The 15414-nt window shown below is 44.5% G+C and overlaps 1 protein-coding gene across 1 annotated transcript in view; it reads left to right on the top strand.

Moving 5' to 3' along the window:
* Positions 1–530: 530 nt before the first annotated feature.
* The window catches only part of wizb (WIZ zinc finger b), a 47081-nt gene continuing 32197 nt past the window's right edge, over positions 531–15414 (top strand). The window contains exons 1-7 of the mRNA XM_080723092.1: positions 531–708; positions 1689–1856; positions 3470–3677; positions 10251–10326; positions 12277–12425; positions 12618–13010; positions 13376–14653. Coding sequence (XP_080579218.1) covers positions 1770–1856; positions 3470–3677; positions 10251–10326; positions 12277–12425; positions 12618–13010; positions 13376–14653 — 2191 coding nt within the window. The 5' untranslated portion in view covers positions 531–708; positions 1689–1769. The remainder of the gene's footprint in view (positions 709–1688; positions 1857–3469; positions 3678–10250; positions 10327–12276; positions 12426–12617; positions 13011–13375; positions 14654–15414) is intronic.

Genomic DNA, 15414 nt, shown 5'->3' with positions numbered 1-15414 from the left:
AAACAAATTAACTATATTCACACCAAACACTGATCAGGGGTTTATTAGCCTATTAGGGATTAGGCTATTATTATTAGAATGTATTTAATTGGTTAATTACACATAACACATTGATCTCTTAGTAGCCTATTATAATCCAACTGAACTAGTGCACAAACATAGCCTAGCCTACTTCATGGCAGGCAGATTTTAAGTTATAGTTGCCATATGCAAATCTATTAGGACACTTCCCAAGTCCCAACAGTTTGGTCAAATACATATTTTCAAGTTAGCTTGTAGGCATAGGCTACAATGTATTAATGCAAGGCTATCCCATTTCAGTGCAAATACGTAGTTATTACGAAGTAAGAAATAAACCCTTCCATTAAACGTATGAACTTGGCCGTGGTGGGTCCCCCCCACCCCCCTCCCCACTGACGTTACGTACGCAGCCGTGGCGTGCCTGCAAGCCAAATAACATGGAGTCCTGTGGCTGGCATCCTCTTCACGGGATAGATCCATTCCATGCACGGACCGTGAGCACCGAATGACCAAGTTAAAACACACGCCGGAGAACGTGACAAGTCCGCCCGCATGCGTCTGGAAGGCTCACCGCTACAGCTGCCGCGTTCTGGAACCATGACAGACGCTGCATAAAACAAACAAGCATTTTTTTATTTTATTTTTTATTTTTTTTAACCTGCGATCCGCAAAGCCAGGCCGAATTCTGTGAGTATTTGCAAAAAGAAAAAAAAAGAAAAAAGGGAGAGAGAGACAGAGAGGACGAAAAATAAATAAATATCTGTTGTGGGCGCTTTAATGGTTGAAAAGCGTTGAATATTGCTACATTCTTGCAGCGGGTCAGCTGACTATATGAATCGATCGGCATCAGCCACGTCCTTCCAATAATAATATGAGGGTAATAGCAGCCCGTAGGACACCTTGATGTGTCCTGATCATTGGCATGCTTTCCAGAGGGGCATCCAGAGAGGGCATTGCATGGGCCTGAATATAATAAAGGCCACTTTTATTTATGTAAGCATTTGGAGCGACCCATTTCATTTGCACTTGAACACCACCACCACCAGCCACCAGGCATGTTGAGAATGAGAAAATATGGGTCAGACCGTCCTCAAATCTGGTCAGATATGTCACCGTGCATGCATGACACACTCTGATTCACTGCTGAGATGACACGGTTATGACTTAGGCTATGACACTGCCTGCTGGTCTCTGTAGGCTATTGAAGAAGTGGCATATAGCTCTAGGTTTGTAATTTATGTCAGTGGTACTCAAACTTTTTTAAATTTTATTTCAAGGACCCCCCCAGTTTGGTATGCATTTATAAGTGCATGGACGCTACATAACTGGTAGCCATACTGACTCAAAGTTTACAGACCTCTAATAAAAACTATCAATATGGGGACTATACTTTTGGTGTAACACCATACAATGGCCTGTCCCAGTTTGAGCATTTATGGTAGAATAAACATTGGGGGTGGGGGGGACAGGGGGCTGATTAAATGATGTTCTCATGAAGTCACACACACTTGTGCCTCAGTGTGTGTGTGTGTGTGTGTGTGTGTGTGTGTGTGTGTGTGTGTGTGTGTGTGTGTGTGTGCGTGTGCGTGTGCGTTCGTGCGTGTGCGCGTTTGTGTGTGTGTGTGTGTGTGTGTGTGTGCGCGCGCGCGTGCATGTTTGTACCCCAGCAGTGGAAGAAGAAGGCACTGAAAGATGTAGACGAGCCGTTGACCTGTGGGGACCCCCATACTGTGTGCTCTGGGGGGACCATGGAGCCAGAGGGGCAGCCCCTCACCCCAGGGACCAAATATGGGCCCCCACCCTCCACCCCTACCACCCAAAATGACACATTACAGGTAGGACACGCTGGCGTATGCTGGACATCTGTAAAACCTTGTCCAAAACCTGGTAAAAAAGGTTCCAATGTATTCCTTATTTGGTCACAAGCTCATGTTAATGCTTTTCATTGGTTCAATATTTATGAAACCCACGGACAGACGTAACCACTTTCACTGAAATCTAGCCGATCTACAAGCTTGTAGATCATCTATTTCAGCGACTTTTTCATGACACACTTGTTTGACGAAGATGGGCATTAAAGCCTCACTATGTAGTGTGTAACCTTTTATTTATGAATAAAATGTAACAGGGCTGGATCTAGGCATAGGCAAGGGGGGCCAATGCCCCCCTAAATGCCCGAAAATGTCAAAAACCTTAAACTATTTGAAATGTTATGCTACGACTAGGTTTACGGATAGATAAACTGATAAAATATGAGAGAGAGATAGATAGCAAGGGTGAACAGGGCATCTGGCATACCGACTACACTAGTGGGCCCCCCAAAAAAGAGAAGAAAAAAGGATGGGGGTTGATGCTGTAGCCTGATGTAGGTGTAAGACCTGTTGTTTATATTGTGTGTTATACTGTAGGTATAAGTGTGCTAAAATGCGTAGTTTTCTATGCATTTCGGGTGTTTTTTATGTGTTCTGAAATGTCATTTTGTCCAATAGAGTATGTTAATGCAATATATCTTATACAGTTGGGGTGGTTGTATTTTGTCTCCCTGCTCTTCTATTGAGACATTTACATGATGTCAAAAGTCAAGTCTCTATAGACCTATAGACTGACACAGGATCTGATACGAACTTTGACCTGATGGTCAAGATTACATTTATCCCCTGAGCAAGCAGGCAGCCTCTATTACAGTGGGGTTAGTTCAGCAAAAGCTAAGGTATGGCAACATGACTGGTGTAATGCCATACCTTGCCATACCCAATCGACGCCTCTGCTCTATTAGCTCAATGGTAAAAATGTCAAAATCCGGGTTCAAATCCAGGTTCAAATCCGAACAATTTACAATTTATGGTGAAGAAAAACAAAAATCTCAAATATGGAGATACAGTGCAAGGGTTCTGCCCGACATCAACGATAAACAAATCATAATGGACATTCTGGAGTCTTTTTGTGAAATAGCTAATTATTTAATCGATAATCAATTACACAGCAGACCCTTTTTTGTGTCTTTCTCATCATCATCGCCCATGCTGGCAAAGCCGTGGTTCAACCCAGTCGTTCTCAAACTTCTTTGGCTGCAGTTCCTTCCCCCTCATACTGATTTCTGAAGCCAAGTACCGCCTTCACCTGACTACAGCATTTTGCTTAGAAAGATTTACATCAAAAGTCCATTTCCAATGCCAATATACAGTATTCAAAAATAAAATAGCATAATGGCAAATAAACATTGCTTTCTATTCAATAACAGTTGGACTATTGACGTAATTTGGTTGAACAATTTACAGATGAGCAGGTTCACACAAAGTCTGTCAATGTTTTATCATCAACTATTACAGTAAAATACATATTCCCACTTCCAGTTCCTCTCCAGTATCCCCTGCAGTGCCCCCTAAGGGTACATGTACCCCCATTTGAGAAACACCGGTTTAAACTAAAGCTTTTCAATTGTCAGCAGCAGGCGTTGTGTTCTCCAGACGGGGGAGAGGAGCTGCCGCGCGGCAGCAGGAGCCTGTGGTCCGACAGCGGAGACGGGGTCTCGGAGCAGACCAGGGGACCCCCGGCCAGGCCCGATCCAGGGAGGAATGCACAGAGGACCTTCAGACCCTCAGCCTTTCCATCCTCCCTCGCCTGGGACTCGGACTCTGAGAAAGAAACATTAGATGGTAACAAACTTAATATTAACAGGCTTAAAGGAGTAGTCCGCCAATGATTTGATGACCGGCTCATCGGTCAGTAGGAGACTCCGCTGGTCATCAAATGATTTGCTCAGCAATGCAACAAAAACAATAACATCCCCACTGATTCAAGGCTTCATGGGGGTGTGTAACTGATAATAAGTATTTTTTTTGGGTGAACTACTCCTTTAATAGCTATTTAAAACCCAGATTGCTTGACCGTGCCGGCGCAGGGCTGGTTTCATAATGCTATGGTTCTGGCTGGTGATCATTTCTCATGTAGCCAGATGATTAGAGATCTCCACCTACTGTAGTGATATGACTGGTTACGTCTAAATTCAACGTACGGTAGGGTGAAAAACAGAGATACAAATAAATAATGCACTAATGCAAGGACTTTAGGGTGATCCTTCATGCCAGGACGTTGATGTGATGCTTTCAAAGCAGCCCTGTCACAACCCACAGAGGGGTGCGACAATGAATTAACAATAGATTTATTTATTACATTTTTGATAATTTATTAAAATAATGAGCTTAAAAACTTTTCACAAATTGTTGATTGATTTCCCCAGATGTCAGATCGTCTGGCTACACAAGACTAGATTTAACCTATAACAAATATGTGGTGCCATTTCTCAGTTTCCAGTTTGTTGGTGTTTTAACAAGTTTTTGCTACTGTATACCACTACTCATAGCCTACTACATCCTACACCTACAGGACAAACGAGTTAAATTGGAAGTGATGGAAAAAAGAAAAGAAAAAATAGGAAATAAAATAGGAATTGGAATACTACAACCTTGAAGCTGATAAATGATATTTGTGGGGTTCTCTCTCCTCATTGGATAAAATTGACCTGAAAATATATTTTCTGTTCACTAAACAGCCAGGGTAACCTCTGTTATTGAATAATAAATTATATAGCAATGATTACTATCAAAATATTTCAATAAGGAAAGATCAACTTGAAAGCATAACACATAAACGATGGTGGTGCTCTGCCGTGGTAGAAGGAATTCCGGTGCCGGTAGTTGCACGGTCTGAAGAGAGAATGACAGGTTCAGAGGCAGTGATTTGTAAAACGGAGCCCATCGCCTGAACAGCTGACTGCAAATTGAAAGGGTTTGACTGGCTAGGAGCAGGGACGTGCTGGCCATTGGGAAAAGCGGGACAACTCCCGAACGAACGGTTCATTCCCAGCCGGTCCAGGCCGGCCATTAAGAAAAAATTTAAAATAAAATGTCGGCCTTCGTTCCATTTTGGGGGCTGGTCACTGTCGGGCAGAAACCTCGTATCTCCAAGTTTCAAATGTATAAATCTTTCCCCAAAGCAAAGCCCTGCTTCACCATATAAGGCCGTTGCACAAAAGTAGTGAAAACAGCAGATCTACAAGCACACAACGCCTCGCGGTGCGAGGCGTTGTGTGCTTACCGGCTGTTTTCACTAGTTTAAATCATTTTTAAAATGATAAATACAAAACAAACGGTTTTGGACATACAAGGTTTCCGCCCGACAACGATGATAAGGCCTTTATAATTTTTTGTGGCTCCAGACAGACTTGTTTTGGTTTTTTTTGGTCCAATATGGCTCTTTCAACATTTTGGGTTGCCGACCCCTGGGCTAGGAGTACTCATGAATGAAAGGTTCTGATAGCGTGGGAAAGAGGAAAGAGTGGACGTAGTGTGAGCAGGGGCATAGTTCTGCCGATTTAAAATGACTCCAATACGGAACTAAAACCTCCTATGATTGGCCGCTAGTTGCGCTGTTTTCCCCCCCGGCCGGTCGCAAAAAGAATTGTTCTCCATTGGATCCCATTAATTTTCCCCTTTCGTTTTCTAACCTTAATTAACATTTTCATGAATACTGTATGGTTCCTATCGCTAGTTAAAAATTGCCTTTCAATCACCATCATATTCGTTTTGTCGAAATGTGGTCCAATTTATTTTAAAATAAATGATAAAGTTGCGGGGGGCGTGGCCAACTAAACTGATACCAGCCGGCTGTGTTCTTCTTCGTGTGCTGTATTTCGGGAGGCTTCGACCACATTCTCCCATGTATCCCTGCGGTTGCACTTGACCGTTGGCAGCCAATAGCATCTCTGATGCCTTTACAATTCTATGATGGCGACACCCATTCCAAGGGGTAGAAAAGGGCCATTTGCGCTGCATAGAAACCAGTGGCTTCGCATCGTCCATATTTTTCTACAGTGAGTGTCTATGAGTGTGAGAAAAGGTTAAAGCTCTATTCGCCCGATAGTTATCATTGGGTGTCGTCTCCCTGTCTCTCAAGCTCTTCACTAAACACAAAATACATTTTCAGGTGGGATGCCAATTTCAACCAATCAGGAGAAACAGCCCTTTCACCAGCTTCAATTTCATAGTGTTCCAGTTCCAATTTTGTCGTCTCATCATTTCCAATTTCAGTTGTTTATTCTGTTTCCTGTATGCGATCTCTCTCTCTTACTGAACATAGTATACTCTATGGGGCTGTTAAGTATGACATCATTTTGTAGGCAGAGGAGAATTTCTGCCCCCAGTTTCCGTGAATCTTTTTACTATTTACACATTTTTCTTCTCTTTGTTGTTGAAAGGAAAGTGTTTAGTCGTTATTTTTGTCTCGGATCTGTTGAAATAGCGAGGGACAGAAAATGCTCTGGGGGCAGAGTTCTCCTCTGCCTACAAAATGATGTCACGGCTTAAAAGCCCCATAGCTTCTATCAGAAAGAATATCGAGCTATTTAACACTTATTTGAACAGAAACATCACTTTACAGTACCTTTAAATTAACACTTAGGATTTTGCTGTATCTATGAGTCATGATGTCGAGCATGTTCTGTATGCAGTGGTGGAAAGTAACTACGTACATGCACTCATGTATTGTACTACTTACTATACTAGTCGTAACAGAAGTACTTCTACATTGCAGTGTTGATACTTTTACTCTTTCGTCAAACGTGTGCATCTCCCATCACTGCCTGTGTAGTAGAGGAGCCTATCAATTTTTGTAATTTTGGAATGATAATTTTTGGAGACATGTATATCTTCATTCTTGGGGTTCTCACAATGCCAAAAAAACATGTCTTCAATTTTTCTTTTTGTGTTTAGCATGTGTAATTAGCATAATTAGCCAATTAATTGCCAAAAACAGTAAATGGCAATAACTTTGCTTCTGGGTAACTTATAAAGGTGATCTAAGAGTCTAAGTCCATGTTTGTGAGGTCCAGAAACTCATCTGTTACCATTGTGAAGTCATACAACCATTCCTAATTAGCATAATTAGCATAAATTACGCAAAAACGAGGTGAAAATAAGCAAATTGCTGCATTTCTTTGTTTTAGTCAACTTTGAAAGCTTCTCACAGACTCTAAGATGTATGTTTACAAGTCCAGGAATTATTATTATCCTATACATGAATCATGCAACCTTTTGTCTGTGTAATAATTATGTAATAATCACACCGAAACCAGAAATAGCTATATTTCTTTATATATCCCTCATATAAAATAAAAAACAATATGAGAAATGGTCACAGAATTATGAGATCGTTTATACTAATATGTACAGAAAGTTCTGTAAACACATTTAAATAGAAGGGTCTCCATCTTCGTCGTCGTCATCGTCAATCCCCAACAGTTGCGCCTTGCTTACATTACAACACACCTCTTCATCTGCCCCACACATGCACATCTCAGAGCAGTTCAAATTTTGAGATCGACAATAACAATGTGACATGCACTGGGATTTCTTACAGCCACATTTGATCAGTTGAGTAATGGTGGCTGGAGCTGGGGGATCCCGTGTTGTGACTGGCACCAGATGATCTCCCTCAGCCTCCCATCCATATTCAGTTGCTGGTGGCATCTGTGGGTTAGGTACGTGGTCCTGATGCCATACCATTGCCTGGTAATGGGCACGGGCAATGGCTTGATGTAATGCTCCTTGTGTAGGTGGCAGCTTCTCTGCTTATAATTGTTTCTTTGTGAATAACCTCCACCTGAGTTCACCAACATCCACAAGATTTGTACCGGGCTCGTACAGCTGGCAAACAAATGCTTCAATCTTTTTTTCTGTGTCAGAACTGAGCTTTTTTGAAGTACCTAGAGTAGCAAATGCAGATACCACCTCCACAGGACACCGTTGTAGGGCTTGCCAACAGGTTAACTTTCCCTTTCCAGCAAAATGGCCTGTCTGGTCAGCTCCAGAGAAGGCATGGAACCCTGGTAAGGCTGAAGTCCTTGTTTTACCCAGTGCCTGCACTACTGGCTCCAGTGAGATGATGCGTTTTTTGTTTCCCATACCGGTGATGAAATAGGTGTCCTTGCACAGCTGATTGTACCGTCGGATTGCAAGAACAAAGACATCAGTGTCCGGGGACGCAATGTAGAGCTGTGTTGCCCTCTTCAGACAGCAGGCTGTGCAGGATTATCCTTGTGTCAGCCTCTTCCTGTGAGCTGTGGAGATGTTTTACATCGATATAGTTTGAGTGGACATCTTGCCTTGACGTGATTATGAAAACGTTGGGTTTCCCCTGGAAGTGTAGGAGGGCTTTCTTAGCAAGATAGACAGTCAGCTCATCTTTGGTGTGGATACCTGACAAGAACTGTTTTTCAGACACCTTCCCTATCGGTGTGTTATCTTCCACATGATAAGTGGTAGGGGGCTTGCCACCCTGGCGTCGCTTACGCGTGGCCTCCTTCAGTGAAGATGCAATATCATAGCGGTCAAATACTACATGGGTCTCACTATGTTCTTTGGTCTTCCTGTCCAGTATGGCTATGAAGTGGTCAGCCCACTGGGAACATATCTTGATCCATGATGGCTTTCCCATTGCCTGTACCAATGCCATTCCATCTATGACAGTTACACTCTTAGATGGCAGGGGACAACTGTCAGTGGCAGCACTCTGTGGTTGCTGATCAACACCAACGTCACCAGTCCTCTTCTCATTCTGCAGCTCCTCGAGAATGAGCTTGCTCTTGTCTGTGCAGGGCCGAAGCTCACCAGTCACTGTGAAGAGAGCACGTGGTTTGGCAGTGAACTCGTGCTGGCCAATGGCTTCTTTGAGGTTGATCTCTGACCGTGATCGAGCAACAATCAGCATTCAAGCAAACAATGACCTGTCATCCTTCAATTCCACCACCTGGTCAGCGAGCTTGTGTTTCATAACTTTTCCTGCACTCTTCCACATCTTCAGTTGAACCTTTTTCATTCTGGCCCAGACACTGACTTCATTTTTGTTATTGCGTGCACAAAAGCAACATAGTTCTGCTGGCCAATTTCGTCTTGGCTGCATACATCTTTCTCCACGTGGGGTGGCATCACAACTTTTGTGATGATATTGGGTAGGTCTTTGCCATCATATGTTAGAGGATTCAAAGATGACTTGATCACATGCTTCAATCGAAGTACATTCTTTTCCTGCCTTGTCCAGACAGCAATGGACAAGTCATGGTGCTCCTTTTGTGTAGCTGTTTGTGTGCCAGCCATCTGGCATGCTTCTTCAGCAAGTCTACTCAGCTCTGGTGCTGTCAAGAAGAACCTTTCCCTAGCACTAGCATTCTGAGTAATGCCCACAAGGCCTCCAGTGACCTTCATGATGCGAGTGATGTGCTCAAGGGCATGATCCACCCCAATGGCGCAGAATGGTATCTGATTTTTATTGACAGTGAACTGCCCATCCATAAATTCTTGGTATATCTCTGGATCTGTGGTCTGCAGGGCCTTCATTTCTGCTAGGTAGACTGGAACCAACCGGGCATACTTCTGCTTGTCATGAGCAAAGAAGTATTTGCATAGCTCATCCAGGGAAGAAAGATGAAGTTCCCAGAGGCCATCACGGGTAGCACGCATGAAAGTGTATATCAGTAACACCATTTCAATAACTATGATTAGCTTTATCAGCTGTGATCCCTCACAGCTGAAGCACAGTTGCTTGACTCATTATGACAAGAATTAATCTATGGATATACTAACAGAAAAAGAAACAGGTAATTTCCTACTTTCAGACTAATTCATAAATCATGTATGCCAGATTGTACTAATGACAAAAGGTTGCATGATTTACTTACATCAGGATAGGAATTTCTGGACATGTAAACATACTCAATTAGTCAATAAGAGTCTCAAATTATCTCTCCAAAGTCAGCTAAATGTGAAAAATGAAGCGATTTCCTGATTTTCAACTGGTTTTTGTATCATTTAAGCTGATTATGCTAATTATGAAAGGTTGTATGACTTCACAATGGTAACATATGAATTTCTGGACCTCACAAACATGGACTTAGACTCTTAGATCACCTTTATAAGTTACCTAGAAGCAAAGTTATTGCCATTTCCCGTTTTTGGCAATTAATTGGCTAATTATGCTAATTACACATGCTAAACCCAAAAAGAAAAATTGAAGACATGTTTTTTTGGCATTGTGAGAACCCCAAGAATGAAGATATACATGTCTCCAACAATTATCATTCCAAAATTACAACCAGCAGAATCACTTGATTGGCTCCCCCACTAGTGTGTTTGTTTCACTGTGTTCTGTTTTGTGTGCCGTGATGCATGCGTCAGACGAGGAGCTACAGCACTTTTCTAACCCTCACGGTCTGGCCGCCCACAGCCCGGGATCGCCCTCTTCTGGACTCAGGTGAGAGGGGCTGTGGAAAGGTGGAATGGCTGCCGGCGTCGGGGGCCGTATGAAGGGAAACACACACCGGACGCGTAGGCCGTGTGGAGGCAGCGTGGTCGCGGCGCGTCAAAACATACGCCCCCATTATTTTCATTGAAGTAACCCACACCGGCGGCGTCAGGGCAGGGTCACCCGTGTCCGGTGTGTGTTCCCCTTAAGCCAGTGGTTCCCAAAACACTGGGCCGGGACCAATTTGTGGGTCGTGGACACATTTCTATCGTTCCCTTAATTTTTTTGTTTCCTACATTTTGTCAAAACTTTCTCCCAAAAGCCAAGATTCTTTCTTGAATAAAAAATATATAGTGATTTTGCTAAGTAATTCAATGAATAAACAAAGGAAAAATCTAAGAAATTCCAATTCCAAATTACAAAACAAAATAGTGAAAATAGCCGATCTGCTGTTTTCACTAGTTTGGGCAAACGTCTAATTTCTCTTTTGGGTCACGGGCCAAAAGGTTTGGGAACCACTGCCGTAAGTGATATTGTTTGTTAAATAGCTCTATTCCCATAGTAAGCGTGCTGTACATAGTGTTTGTTCAGTTAACTGTGGTCTCCCTGTGACTCTACAGATAGTGAATAGAAAATATTTTTTTCAGGTCGGGATACCAATTACATTCAATCAGGAGTGAAAACTCAGAGCATACAAGTGAAAAACAAGTTAAACTGGAAATGATGACACAAATAAATTAGCAGACAAACTTGGAACAGAAGAAACAATTAATTATTTGTTATCCAATTAATATTATACAACTAGAAAGAAGCAATTCTGGGAAATCGCGAATGTGGTTATCGTGACGCGAGTCACTTGCAAATGAATTCTGTACCTGTCCCCTTTGTCCATATATGGAGATCCCTGATGTCATCAATATTAAGCCCATATCTTGGAATGCCCATATATGGACATACTGTGTCAGTATCATGTCAGACATCTATGATGTCGGTCATCTCCATATTTGGGAAATGTTTAAATTGTGCATTTTCCCATTCAAGTCAATGGAGAATGTATTCACAAATAAATGAATATAAATTAACTATATTAAGGTATCACTTAGCAAAATGCAAGCAGACGAGTCCCCGTGAAGCCGGTCGATTTGACATACTGTATGGCCCAAGTGCGTACCACCAAAACCGTGGGAGGAGTATCGCTTCAAAATAAAGTTTATTCGGAAAGATGTTCTTTGTGCTGTTACTGAACAAACACTTAAGGTGATTACTATAAGAAATAAAACTTTAACTTTCTAACTAAAAACCTTTTTTGTTTAACACTAATCAAAGGCTGTCAGAGACATCACAGACTGCAACATTATTTTAACCAACTCTTAGTCATTCTGGTGGGTTCGCTGATCACACGGGACAAACCTAGACAAACTGGGACATCTGGTCACCTTAGGTGGCGTTTACACGGCGATGGTCTCTAGAGAAAACCGCAAAATGAAATGTCAGATATGACGTTTTCAGGGGTTGAATCCGCAAAACAAAGTGAAAGCACCTTTCAGAGTGGAAATCTTTGAAGACAGCATGGCATGCACACTACAGTGTGTAAATGCAGAGTGAAAAGTGACAACGCAGCGACACTTTGCCGTTTTCTGTTCTGATCGTTGCTGTGTAAAGTGAGCCTCAGGTTAAGTGCCTTGCTCAAAGTGCATGTCATCAATGAGGCAACAGTGTAGCCTATAAACTAGATTCCTCCTGCCTTGAACAGTGTTGCTTATTCGCTCTCTTGCCCAGACTTTTTCCTGACGGTGCAGGGGATTGAACCAGCAACTTTACTGTCTTTTAGTTTGAAACATTGTGATGATAATACAATTACATACACAAATACTCATATTATGAGTAATACGATTACTGTAATTGCCCTGGTATGATGGCATTATATATTATTTAGATCTTACAATTATGAATCTCCAGACTGGAGAGTGAGGGTGACCAAGCACCTGAACAACTACAGCCCTCCTGTGGTGACAGTGACAAACCCAGCCTTGTGGAGGGACAGAGCCAAAGCCATGGGAGCACACACACAGAGGACCCAAACGCAGCTCTGCTTAGCGCCACGGAACGCAAGTGCTATCACTTTATAACTTCTCGTTTATGATGTGTGGCGAAAATAGCCGATCTACAAACGTTGCATGGCGCCGCATTGAGATCTTCATTTATTGTGGACTATCCAGAACCTACGATAGGGACAGGTTGAAAGTGCTTAATTATTATTTCCCCTTTTCCTTTTTGTACTTAATTTTGGTGCTTCACAGCGGCGGACGGCAAAGTGCGGAATGTATCTGAGAGTAGCGCTGAGCCGATTCTGTCTCCAACCAAAGTCCAACCAAAGGAAGGGTGCCAAACAGCGGACGAGAACGAGGAGGAGGAGGAGAGAGGGGGCAGTGACAATTACGCGGAAACACAGAGGGGGACGGACGCCAAGGACGCAGAGATGGACGTGTACACCTTCCCCGGAGACTCCGACCCAGAGAGCCCCCCTCCGGGCCCCTGGGCCCACTGCACCTTCATCCAGCGCCGCAGGAAGAAGAGGGCCCTGCTCAGGCCCTTCTCGGGCCTGGGCACCTGGCAGCGCACGCTGCCCGAAACCGGGAGGCGGATGAGGGGGGCCTCCTCAGAGGCGGCACCGCTGGGCGGAGATGCCGGGGGTAAGGGCCTGTCACAAGTATTACACGACCGCTTGTCGATCTGCTACTTTAGCTATTCGTGAAGTTTTCATGTTGAAAGATATTGAAAATAGCCAATCTACAAGCTCACAGCTTGTGAAGCTGTAGATTGGCTGTTTTGGGGAAATTATTGAAAGTATAAAATTGATAAGGAATATGGCCTGTTTTGGACATTATTTATTTTGAGTACCGGTCATTGTCAGTCATTTCTTTATCATCTGTCTTGTGCAATTTTTGTTTTCAAAGCCTAAAAGCCTAACAGAAATTTGTATTTACATGTTCCAATGTTCAGTGCCAAAATATTGCAATTATTTGTTTGACAAAATTTGTCATGAATGTGACCTTAGGCGGGGGCTACGACTTTGAGGAGATGGACCTGACGCCGGTGAAGCTGGAAGAGGAAGGCGTCCTGGGAGAGGAAGCAGGAGAGAGAGGCCAGGAAGAAGACGGCACGGAAGAGATATTCACCTGCGTGGAGTGTAGCATTTACTTCAAGAAGCAGGTCCACCTGCAAGAGCACATGACCGAGCACTGCCAAAGCGGGTCGGGCGCCGGCGCCGGCAGGAGGGACCGCCTGGCGAAGAGCGTCCGCTTCCGGTGCGAGGAGTGCGGATGGAACCTGCCCAACGGGCCGGCGCTGGACGATCACCGCAGAAAACACCAGGAGTCCAGAGAGAAGATCCTAGAGGAGATCGGGAAGCTGAACGACACCGGGAAGGTGGCGGAGTCGGCGAGAGAGGAGAGCGTCATGGCGGAGCCTGCGACTCAGCACGTTCCACCTGCTCCAGCCAAAAGGCCAGACGCTGACCTGGCGAGCACGCCCGTCCGATCCCCTGGCCCGGTCGCAACACTGGACCTGGATGCAGACGCGGTTCTGGACTCCGAATCAGCCTCCCCGACCTCTATGCCCACCGCGGCGCCGACCCCGGCCCGATCGCGAGCCGGCCCCGCCCACCGCCGCCGCTTTGTCTGCGCCAAATGCAACTTCAGCACAAGAACTTCCCAAGCGCTGGCCAACCACACCAAGACCCACAACAGAAAACCTCCCCCAGTCCCGCCGCGCACCTCCCCCGACCTGCAGGCTAGGTTTCCATCTGGGGCGTCTGCCCTCCGCCCTGGTTCTCCATCGGGTGGGGCCTCCACTTCTCTGGCCCGTGGTCATTTAAAGCAACGCCAGAACACAGCCCACCCGGGGCAGCCCTCCGTCAGTGGGGTGTGGCCCGACGACATGGGTCTGCGCTCCAGGTCCAGCACGGATCCTGCCTTTTCTAACTCTATCCCGGATTCTGAGCATCCCTCGGAGAGTCTATCAGAGCGGAAAGGCCGGCATGGGGTCGCTGCCGCGGAGGACAGCGTTCTGGAGCACCAGAAGCCAAACGTGGCGGCGGCTCGCCCCGCCAGGGAGCTGGCCTTCAAGTGCATTGGGAACAGGAAGGCCAACAGGGGAGAGGGGGACTGGAACGAGCTGGTCCAGCTGCGTCCCAGGCAGGGCAGCAACAGGTCCTCCGAGGAGGGGAGCACGCTGCGTGAAGGCCAGTGGACGCCACTGGACTCTGAGCTCAGCCTAAAACACACAGACTCACCTGCAGGACTGAGGCCACACACAAGAGCCAGGTCCAACCTCGGTAAACCTCAGTCTCTTAAGCCTCGAACAGAGTCGGGTCCGCGGTGTAGTGCGGTGTAGTCTTTTTGAGTCATAAAACTACAACGTTAACGCTCAAAAAAACTACACCGCACTACACCGCGGTGGATAGCCTACCACCGCGGACCCGACTCTGTTCGAGGCTATAGTCTCCGGTCTTAACAATGCACTGTAAAAAGGTGATTATGATTGACACAATTGGAACGGGGACACTATAACATTTAAATTGATCAATGATCTTTGTGGGGTTCTGTCTCCTGATTGGATAGAATTGGCATCCCAAACTGAAAATGTATTTTCTGATTATTACTAAAGAGCTGGAGAGACAGGGAGAGCCCTGTTTCTGAACAAGCTCTTAAAGGAGTAGTTCACCCCCAAAATGACTTTTTTTTCTATTGATTAGGCACGCCATGGAGAGTAGAGTTCAATAATATTTTTATTTTTTTGTCGCATTCCTAAGACAAAAATGTGATAACAATAGATTTACCCCCCGTTTCGAAACGGGTCCCCATCCGGAATCAATGGGGGTAAATTAAATTTACTCGAATCAAATCTTTGTCTTAGGAATGTGACAAAAACCAAAAGATATTATTGAACTCTACTCTCCATGGCATGTGTAATCAATAGAAAAAAAGTCATTTTGGGGGTGAACTACTCCTTTAAGAACTTTTTCAATTACAAGGTAAAATCTGAAGATTTTTGACAATCTGAAAGTGTAAAAATGGACCCTGAGTATCCCTCTTT

This window comes from Nannobrachium achirus, assembly GCF_963921795.1.
Source record: "Nannobrachium achirus genome assembly, chromosome: 4".
Classification (NCBI taxonomy): Eukaryota; Metazoa; Chordata; class Actinopteri; order Myctophiformes; family Myctophidae; genus Nannobrachium; species Nannobrachium achirus.
Note: the sequence above shows the minus strand (reverse complement) of the source record. Positions and strands in the feature narration are given on the sequence as shown.